This window comes from Choristoneura fumiferana, chromosome 30 (assembly GCF_025370935.1).
Source record: "Choristoneura fumiferana chromosome 30, NRCan_CFum_1, whole genome shotgun sequence".
NCBI lineage: Eukaryota > Metazoa > Arthropoda > Insecta > Lepidoptera > Tortricidae > Choristoneura > Choristoneura fumiferana.
Genome location: NC_133501.1, coordinates 3,169,736 through 3,180,437, shown reverse-complemented (window position 1 = coordinate 3,180,437; position 10,702 = coordinate 3,169,736). Strand labels below are relative to the sequence as shown.

The 10,702-nt window shown below is 41.0% G+C and overlaps 1 protein-coding gene across 1 annotated transcript in view; it reads right to left on the bottom strand.

The window, feature by feature from the left end:
- The window catches only part of larp (La related protein), a 120,854-nt gene that overhangs the window by 33,541 nt on the left and 76,611 nt on the right, over positions 1-10,702 (bottom strand). The window contains exons 10-19 of the mRNA XM_074110017.1: positions 10,300-10,506; positions 9,535-9,740; positions 8,712-8,819; positions 8,159-8,256; positions 7,256-7,347; positions 6,693-6,841; positions 5,936-6,089; positions 4,523-4,585; positions 3,882-4,127; positions 3,294-3,535 (exon numbers count right to left, since the gene is read on the bottom strand). Of these exons, the coding sequence (XP_073966118.1) occupies positions 3,294-3,535; positions 3,882-4,127; positions 4,523-4,585; positions 5,936-6,089; positions 6,693-6,841; positions 7,256-7,347; positions 8,159-8,256; positions 8,712-8,819; positions 9,535-9,740; positions 10,300-10,506 (1,565 nt within the window). The remainder of the gene's footprint in view (positions 1-3,293; positions 3,536-3,881; positions 4,128-4,522; positions 4,586-5,935; positions 6,090-6,692; positions 6,842-7,255; positions 7,348-8,158; positions 8,257-8,711; positions 8,820-9,534; positions 9,741-10,299; positions 10,507-10,702) is intronic.

The window sequence follows — 10,702 nt, the reverse complement described above, 5'->3', positions numbered from 1 at the left end:
AACTGACTGATATATATTAAATGCAATAATTACTTTTTTACCAAAGAATCTACCCTTAACAAACACCTCGTACAAAAATTACCACAATTTTATTTTGCTTCTTCGTCATTGTTAATGAACAAACGTTTACAATATAAGAATCACTCACTTAATCACTTTGACTTTGAGTATAACTAACACACAACACTGAAAGCGCACAGTCGCGACGTGGACTAAAGACGAATAAAGGGAGCTACCTAAGGATAGCATGTAGAAGGGCGGCTGTGAAACAGACCCTGTACTACGAAGTGTACCATTCGAACTTCGTCTCTAGCCGTCCCGCTCATGCTTATATTACTTAATACGAGAGTGAGAGAGACGGTACGACACGAACTTCGATTTACGAATTTCGTAGTAGCCCCATGTAACGGATGCGTTTCGAAGAACGTTACGATTCGATTCGAGACAAACTTCACATGCTAGTGACAAAGAAAAAAGAGGGGTGTTATAAGTTTGACCGCTATGCGCGTCTGTGTATCTGTCTGTCTGTCTGTGGCATCGTAGCTCTTAAACAGGTGAACCGATTTGAGTGCGGTTTTTTTTATTTGAAAGCAGGTTTTCTAGTGATGGTTGAAGTGACAAAGTCGGGGGTTTTCCAACTTATAGTTGGTTAGGTTAGTTTTATTTTGAACTAGTTTTTGAGCGTACCTACATTGATTTTGTAAATATAACATCTCCCGCATTAGAAAGAGGCGCTGCTGACGCCATTTAAAATTCAAATTATAAACCGGGGTCGGACAAAAAGTGCGGATGACGTAAAATTTACGTAATCTTGCACAAGATGTTTTTTATTTAAACTTCGTGTGACATGTAGTAACAAAGTAGCATTAATGAAGTAAACAAATAACCGTAAATAAATCAATGGAATTCAGTGAATAAAATAAATTCATATCGTTTAATAAAGAGGCTTGATAAATGATAAGTGATAATTGTTTATGAAAATCAAAAATACTATTTGAAATCATCCTATAAGTGGTTCACGTCATCGGCACTTTTTGTCCGACCCCTGATTATAACACAAGCACGGTTTAATTTCTCACTGATAGCCATTCCTATTTGTGGGTAAGATAAGGCACTTTTTTATAATTTTGGGACCTTTCTCTCAAGGAAAAAGAGTCACAGCCTAAAGGGCTCATAAGGCATGAGCCGAGAAAATTAAAACCTGTTTCAGCACACTCGACAGTCCGTCCGACGATACCATGGTATCCAAAAGCAAAATGCTTCAAACCGTCCGTGGATACTTTAGTGTCGTAAAGTTTAACTTGATTTTGTGAATAAATCATAAATTACATGCTATTGCTTTATAAATAGTATTTGAATGAGTGAACATTAAATTACGCAGAATTTCTTCTTTATTGTTGTTAAAAAATTGTTGATACACAGCGCGTTTCTTCCGTCGATAAAAAATCCGGCGATAAAAGGTGCCTTATAGATGAAAAGCTGTACTTAGATGGCCAGAGGCCGTATTGTCTAACGTTTCTGGCGCTCGCGATCGCAATCAAATGACAGATTCGCATACAAAAACTGTCACTTAATGAGAGGGCTATCGCGAATGAATTCTCCACTAGAGGCGGCTAGTGTAGCGTGAGGTCTCCGAAATGTCAAATCTCATAGTTTTTGGGTGAGCTACGCGGGTTTATTTATAATTAGAATAAATTTGTGAATATTTTGAAATCTAAATTATTATAGGCTATGCGTTCCGGGGCAATGAATGTCTGTGTTTTGAGACAGTTTGTCTTTCGGAAACCTTTGTCCTCTCTTTTTTCGAACAAAACGGGGACTATGCAACACTGCGCATGCTCGATATTTTTATGGCACGGTTTTAGGGTGTATTAAATATGATTTTAATCTTAACTTTTACTCACGCCCGCAATAACAGACTTTGGAAAGCCATACTTGAAAACCTCACGCTACAGTGCGCCATCTAGTGAGACAAAAAACGATAGGCCCATCATTGCGATCGCGAGCAGAAACGTTATTGCCTTGTCCCCTGTTGTATTGGTGGAGCACAGAATTGCTATGGGACTTTTCGGATATGAAATATTCGGACACGTTACTGCTTACAGATAGCGCGCGAGTTGAATGGTATGTCGATAAATTTGTAAAAGAACATGTTTATTTTAATTCCACACATTTTTTTTTACTTTCGCGTTTTAACACACATACAGGGTGGGAAAGTTGAGATGGAGCAGCAAGGGCAGCTACTAGATCCCTTGCTGCTACGCGAAAATGCTCTTAGGAGACCAGACCTTCACTAACTTTTTTTAATGATGACAATCGACATTCACAGATTTTTGATAAAATGTACAGTCAGCAAGAAAACCGACAATTTGACTTTTTTTTAATGCCAATCGGTCACATTTCTATCAAGGATTAAAATGCTGTTTGAGACCAACTATGGGTAGAGAATAGAACACATCAAAAAAGAAACTTTTCCATACAGTTCGTAGGGTACTAATTTGCAAAGTGAAACTTTCGCATGTTTTTTTAAGAATATTAATCCTTTATGCTTAAAGAATTCAACAGAATGTGGACAACTAAAAACTGAACATTTTAACTAAAGTTAGTGTCTTAACCAGTATTGCTGCCCATCTCAACTTTCCACCCTGTATAGTCCATTCAAGATAACATTGGACGCTAGAAGGTCATAGAAATAGGGGTTCTAAACATTTTTTGTGAAGTCGAATAATGATGATGTGATTAATAAATTAAGTAATAAGATGAAGTCATAATTTTGTTTATTTTGTAAGATTACTACGTAATATACTAAAAACACAATATTAATGCGTAATTTGCTACATAATATTAATTCAATTTTATATTTATACATTTAATAAGTAAACAAAAAATAATACGGGTGCAAAATGAGTTTTAAACGCGATCGATATGTGTGTGTACGACAGCTATCAAGGACAGCACTACACTAAAGGCGCCTGAGGCGAGGCGTGTGGATAGCGGGGGAGAGGCTCCCGCTCTTCACCTCAGACCCCGACTGCATTCAACTCGCGCGCTATCTGGTACATACAGCAGGCATTTACTAAGTTTTCACATATCCCATTCTTTTAGGTAGGTGAAATTACTGGCACTTGAGGTATCCCATCTTAGGCCTCTAGGTGGCAACGCTTCTGCAATCCCCCTGGTGTTGCAGGTGATCTCTTATCATCAGGAGACCCACTTGCTCGTTTGCCATCCAGTTGAATAAAAAAAAGAAGTGTGCAACAAAGGCTTGCCAAGGCAAGACTTGATGCGCATACGATTGCAGAAGCTCCGGCGGTATCACCTTTATTTGCCGCGATGCCGCGCTTTGTTTTGGCGTCTGTTTGAGCAGAGAGAGACAGCAGAAAGGAGCGGAGTGACTGTTTCTGTCGAGCTGGATAGCAGAGCAAAGCGAGAAAGTAATGCTGAGCGGAGCTGCGTACTGTTTTTCATAAGCGGAGCGTGCCCGATCGTTCCTCTGCCCCGCTTCTTCGTTGCTCTTCCTCGCCCCGATTTTAAGCTAGTTACCAACTCTATCCACAGAAGAGGTGCAGACCGGGTGTACACTACAAATCCTAAAAAAAAAACCCTGACTGTTCCCTGACTTTCCTTGACCACATTTCTAAATTTCCCTGGACAATTCATGTACATTTTTAGGTTATGTGATTTTTTACTGCCGAGATACTAAGCTAGACCGATGACGGGAATTCACTGCACACCGAACCTGTTCACTTTTTCGTTGACTTTTAACGGTGCCACTCTTTAATAGCGCAGCCAGAACTGTCAAACGAGACTGGTGTCAAAATATTGAGCTCCGTTTTTGGAATCACGAGTTATTTCCCTGACTTTTTTTTGAGCCCCCCGACTTTCCCCGATGTTCCAGAAAATGGACACCCTGAGAAGATTCTATGCAATTTTCTTAGTATCGAGTGGACGGACACGGACAGGCAGCATTTGAGTCCGTGTATTGTGGTCGTGCTCACCTTCTGCGGGCGCGGCGGCGGCGGCGGCGGCTGGTCGGGGTTCAGGTGCCGCTCGGAGGGCTGCGTCGCCTCGAACTGTTCGCGGCTGATCAGCGACACGGTGCGGTAGTTGCCCTGGCTGCCGTACGACTGCACACAGAACCATAAATAAACATCACGGTACATTTGACACTGACCTAGTCCCAAACTAAGCAAACCCTGTACTATTGGGTACTAGACAATTAATAAAAGAAAAAAAGAGACACGCGAAGCCGAGTTAAGACTTGTAAGAAAAATCGTGCAAGTTGCATTACACTGCGAGGAGTTTGTAGTGGTCAATCGAGCGCCGCAATGTAATGCAACTTACACGATTTTTCTCGCAAGTCTAAACTCGCTTTAGACCATTACAGCCTCGGATCGTCAGTCCTACGCTGTCCGTCTCTGTCTGTTTCACAGGGCTGTATCTCGAGAAACTTGCAGATAGAAAGCAGAAATTAATACAACAACATGCATATCTATTGTCGCTACGAAATTAGAGCGCTTACCGTTGAATAATCCGTATCGTTCCAAATCTCCTCTTCGTATCTCCTCAAGCCATCAGTTATGACCTGTGAACAAAAAAGAAATATTTCTCCGAGTTTAGTTTAGTTGGGTATTTATTAAATGTTGATGGACGACATAGTTCAGTGACATTGTTTCACATACACTGTTGAAATGCAACCGGTTTGGAGAAGGAATTACAGCACAGTTGTGTGCTTACAAAGGTAAATTACATGACGTTTGAGCGGCTACATTGTTGAGTTACAATTTGTCACGAACTGAAGGCGATTACTTTGTATTACTATTGTTTTAGATAAGAAGTTTTGTTTAAGAGATAAAGCAAACAATTAGCAGTTACGTCAGTAGGACAACTTAAACTGTTTCAGCACAGGTTTAAAAAGAAAAAGTATAAGCTAGCTAACTCGGCCTGAAGCCGGATTCATGCAACTGCTTATTGGCAGTACCGTAACGCGGCAGTCATCCATAATCCATAATTACATATCACCAATTTTGACTATTTTAGACCGCTCTTCTCCCTTGTCACACTTACTGCTATGAAAATAGCGATTACCTTTTTTATGATACAAATTGCCAAACTGTAAATTATATGTCACGTTGTGATGGCTCCGGAGGGTGTCACACCACAGTGAAAATGATATCATTAGAGAGACAATGCGTTTTATTAATTGTATGGCAACACGACTTTTTCAAGGTGACAAGATAATGTGTCCGCATAGTCGACTGAAAAAATGGTCGTGTGACATCAGTTGAATGACAATAACGTAAACTGTCAACTCGCTTAACTACCTGCTCTAAGAGGTATGCCTATATAGTTGAGTGAAAAAATGGTAGTCACATCACTTGCAATAACAAAAAGGTCGACTGTCAACACAACCCACTTGCTCTAAGTCGTGTGCCTACATAATTGAGTGAAAAAATGGTCAAGTACAGTGACATCACTTGTGTGCCAATAAGGCTGTAAACCCGTGTGCTAAAATTCCTAAGAACAGATCTTCGTATGTCTTATAGTTTCAGACTTTCCCATACTGACCGATATGAATGTTACACCTTGTATAATTCCGTCTATCCCACTAGTCCCATTGAGTAGTCCCATCATTTGAGTGAAAAAATAGTCAAGTGATATCAGTTGAATGCGAATAAGGCTGTCCCTCCGCCACACATGTGCCTATACAATTGAGTGCAAAAATGGAAAACTGTGAATGACAATAAGATCAACTGTTAATGCATTTACCTACTTGCTCTTAATCGTTGCCTACTAAACTGAGTGAAGAAAATAATGGTCAATTGACATCACTTTGAATGCCAGAAAGACTGTTATGTTAACCCATGTGCCTATACAATTGAGTGCAAAAATGGACAACTGTTATCAGTTGAATTACAAGGCTAACTGAACCCACCTGTTCCAGGTCCTGTGATATCTTGGTGCGCGTGGCCCAGTCGCCCTGGCGGTCGTGTCCGTCGTGGCGCGGCGCGCGGCCGGCCGTCTGCGTCACGATAAGCAAGCGCCCGACGTCGCGATCGGTGAACTCGAAGTCTGACTCCGAATCCGACCTGACAAAGTGACATTTCGATTAAGTTTGGTTTAAATATATTCTTTGGTTCCATTGGATTCTTCTCGGATTCAATCGAGTAGTTTCTTGGATAAAAGATTTATTAGAATATATTGAACACGTATTTTTCTTGTGTGAATAAAACAAAAAATTACAAAGATTAAGCGCATCAAAGTTCGGGAGGGCCCCACTCCCATTAACGTCACGATGAGCTATAGTGACGCACGGCGTCACGCCGAACTTTAACTTGGTAATGCGGAGCGGAGGTGCAAACTGTCCGTCCATAGGCGCGAAGCTAGTCCGTCCACCATAGGCGCGAAGCTAGATAGCAGACTGTTTTTCCATTCGCAGAGCTTCCCCGTTTCTCCGCTCCTATTCCTCGCTTCGCTTCCCGGTTTTGTATGAATTTTTAAGCCAGTAATCAAATCCCTGCCTTACAGCAGAGGAGCAGAGATTTATGCAATCCTATTGGTGTATTTTTATCTCGCTCACTACTCCGCTGGCTCGCTCCGCTCCAGTGGCCAGGGAGCCTTACCTCGACGCTTGTCTCGTCACTCGCGCGCGAGTATAACTCTATTCTCTGAGTCTGAGGCAGTGTACTGACCAGGCGTCCGTAAATGTGTTGTGCCGCGGGGGCGGTAAGTCCAGTTCCTCGTCCAGCTGGAAGTGCAGCTCCTCGCGCTGAGGCGCGTCGTCGGCGGCGGGCGCGGCGGACGTGCGCTCGCGGCTGCCCGCCTTTGTGCGTCGCTTCACCTGCAATTAAGACCACAACCGTCAATAGGTACGTTCCTGCTGATATTTCGCTGATATTGCCGTTCCACTTAAGACTATTTCTCAAAATGTTATCCACTTATTAAAAAAAAAGTCTTGACGCTATTTCAACACAAAAAATAAATAAGTAATGTTTAAATACATATATACAAAACCTTGTGCTAAAGGTGTATAAAAGTCAGATAATCTTTGTTGTTGGATCCAATAGAAAGTATCGATGTAGTTACAAAATTACGATTTTTCCCTCACAAGATTTCGTGACGTTTACCTGACGTCAAGAAATTCTGTATGTTTTATGATCTCGTCCTTAGTGTTAAAATTTCTTGACAAACTGATTTCTAGGCTAATAATAAATAATTATTCGTACTCTGCCGGATTTATTATATACACTCGTACCTCGGTCCACACATCGGAGCCGCTCCGCTCCGATCCGGGGCTGCCGGTGGACGCCTGTCTCGACGCTACACCTTCCAGGGGCACTACTGGCTCTGGTGGACAAACAACACATCCATATATTCATACTCATTTATTGCAACCATGGTATTTACAAGATGTACGAGAACTTAATTCTAGCCAGTACCCACATGGATCAACAAGGGCGTAGCAACATTCATATTGTCACTACTTTGTAAAAATCTCGTATCTAAAATCAACATGTCAACAAAATTAACCCTTGACACAATGTTTATAAAGTTCACTCAGAAAAATTATCTATTTTGAGGTAGAGTTTTTTTTTTAAACTAGTGACGATATGTTTTTAAATATCTATTTTTATACATAAGCAACAAACACATTATCATTATCCTATATTTATTATATTATTACGTGAACGAATGAAGAAGAATATATCTTAATAATTCATAATTTATTTATTTCACTCATATTTTTTTCTAATCTTGTCATGCCATTTTGTGTTGTGGTTGAATAAAGTTATTTCTATTCTATCTTTTTGGTTAAAACAATATTTTTTAAATAAGGATTATTTCCGAGCGTACTTGCTTTACCAACCAACTCATATGTGACCACAGGTGACGGTATCTATATTAATATTTCTTTAGTAGGGTTATAGCCTAAGTCTAAATCTCAATTACGGTTCGATAGCGAGTAATCTAAGTTTCCGGTGAGAACCGCTAGATGGCACCACCTGCTACACCAAGCAACAAAATGGCGACTGTCACAATTTTCTCTATTAGTATTAGGAAAACCTAGGTACGATAAAATAACTTTAAATAAATTCAAAAATCCTATTGGGGTGTCTGAAGTTTAACACCTTTATATTGATGATTTTATGAACTGTACCTATTCGCTGCTGCGGCACAAATTCAGCGACGTCGGGGTTGAGCGGATCATGATGAGATGCCGCCTGCGGCGACGCACCGCCCCGGGATCGAAACATCCTAAGGGAAAAAATACTGTTACTGTAATAATCTAATATGTGTGTGTATTCATTCAAACACGAGTAAAGTTACAATTAAACCTTTTCCAGGCTCCGAGAATTTAGATATGCTACCACAAAATGAATTATCTTGATAATTTCTACCAGCTGAAATGTGATTTTCCGTGATTGCCGCCTGATATAAGAGCCAGATTTTCTTCATAGTCAAAATACCACCAACGGGACTTCTCACGCTAACACGCACGAGTAATATTGTTGGTGTTATTTTGACTATGAGTGAAAATCACGAAAGTTTAAAACAGATTTTCTTCCGACTAGAGCAGGTCATCAAACTGCTTCCCCCAGCCGATATTTTTGCAGCTCGCGACATATGTTGACTATGTATTAAAGTGTGACGACTACTGGACTAGTGTAAAGCCTTGGGATGAAGCTGGCGGCTCGTGGTCTATGGTTTACCTGGGCAGGGGCGGCGGGGGCACGGCGCGCAGCAGGCTGGACACAGGCGCGACCAGAGGCCCGCCCATCGTTGCCAGCGGGAAAATACCCACCATTTGCTTCTTTCGCCTGCGGAGTAGGGCAGCGTTTAAATGGGGGGAGTCAATCTCGAATTTTCCACGTATATTCAGTTTATTATATTTTAATACAAGCTTTTTTTGCTGACTGTACTTTTTGTTGGATTTACTTGTATTGTCACCCAAACTATAACTATAATAATAATCTTTTTTTTTTTTTAAGTAACTGTGACTCATTTTGTTAGTAAACAGGTTTATTTCTAGTTAGTAATAGAATAAAATTACATGAAAATGAGAATACAATTATTACACAGAAGTGTGGAGTTGCATCCACTTTTTCGAAATGAACTCAAGAAAAAGTCGTGGTGGCCTAGTGGTTTGCCCTATGGCCTCTCAAGCAGAGGATCGTGGGTTCAGATCCCGGCTCGCACCTCTCGAGTTTTTCAAAATTAATGTGCGAAGTACATTTGAAATTCATCACGAGCTTTACGGTGAAGGAAAACATCCTAAGGAAACCTGCACACACCTGCGACGTAATTCATTGGTGTGTGTGTGAAGTTACCAATCTGCACTAACTGAACTGTTGAAACTACGGCCCAAACTGTCTCATTCTGAGAGAAGGCCTGTGCCCAGCAGTGGGGTGTTATATAAGGTGGAGTATTATTGATTATATGTATATTAGTCTGTAAGGTATTTATTCGAAGGTCCAAGTTGCCCGAAATAAATGGATTTATTATTATTATTATAAGTCAAGGTGATGAACTTACCGCTTCTCTCCAGGTTTCTCCTCATTATTCTCAGTTTGCAGCGGAGGATCCTCGTGTTGCTCCGTCTTCCCGTCCTTTTCATTATCGTTTGCCTTTTCGTCGTTTTTGTCGCCGTTCGACTTTGCGTCCTTTTCATTCTCATTGGCTTCTTTGTCTGCCTTCTCTGTCTCTTGCGGCGGCTCGGGTGGTGCTGTCGATTCTGTAACCTGGAATTGATTTGTATTAGCATTTCTGTTCTACCCTCTTCGGCGTTGAAAACATCGTCACTGTAATATGTACTTCACTATACTATGGTATACTATACACTTAGGGCCTGTTTCACCACCTGTCGACTAACTTTAAGTGTCAGATAAAAGTAATGCCGTCTTTTTTTATTCGGACAAAACAGACAGAGACGGCATCACTGATATCCGTCACTTAAAGTTAGTCGAAAAGTGGTGAAACAGGCCCTTAATTTCGAGTCCTGGAGAAGGACATAAAGATAGTTTTTATCCCAGAAAATTGCATAGTGCCTGAGGGATAACAACAAACGAATTCTACACGAACGGAGTCGCGGGTAACGCCTACTGATATATGAGAAAATTCTTTCACATCAAACAATAAAGATATATTTGAACAAAAAAAAAAGGTATTTCTATTTCTTACTGTAAAAACTTGCTACACTCTTTAATTCCTAACTAAACTTCTTTTTTTTACGGTCGCAAAGTATTTAACACTTCACGTTCCTGACAAACAAAATGTGGTAGGGAACCCTAAAACACTCACTTCCTTCTTCTCAACAGCCTCCTCGCCGTCTATACTAGGTGCCTCCTTGGCCTCGCTGTCCTTCTTCGCGTCCTGTTTGGGGGCGTCGCCTTTCTCTTTCTCGTCGTATTCCTTGTCCTTTTTCTGCCTGGACTTCAAGTATTCTTCATTGTTGGTGTTAGTTATGTCCAAGATCGGCCACTTAAGAGGTTCGAAGGCAGTACGCACCTGTGCGACACAAATAAGATTGGGTTCATTCAATCCCAAGTTAGCAGAATTTTGGTAGTTTCTGACCCCCCATTCCCCGGATAAAAACCCTCCAGAAATTAAGCAAACTTCAAATCTCTCCCCCCCCCCCCATGCATGCCTACGTAAACAATACCACAACGCAATACCAGAAACAAGAGCACTGTCTCGCCTGCTT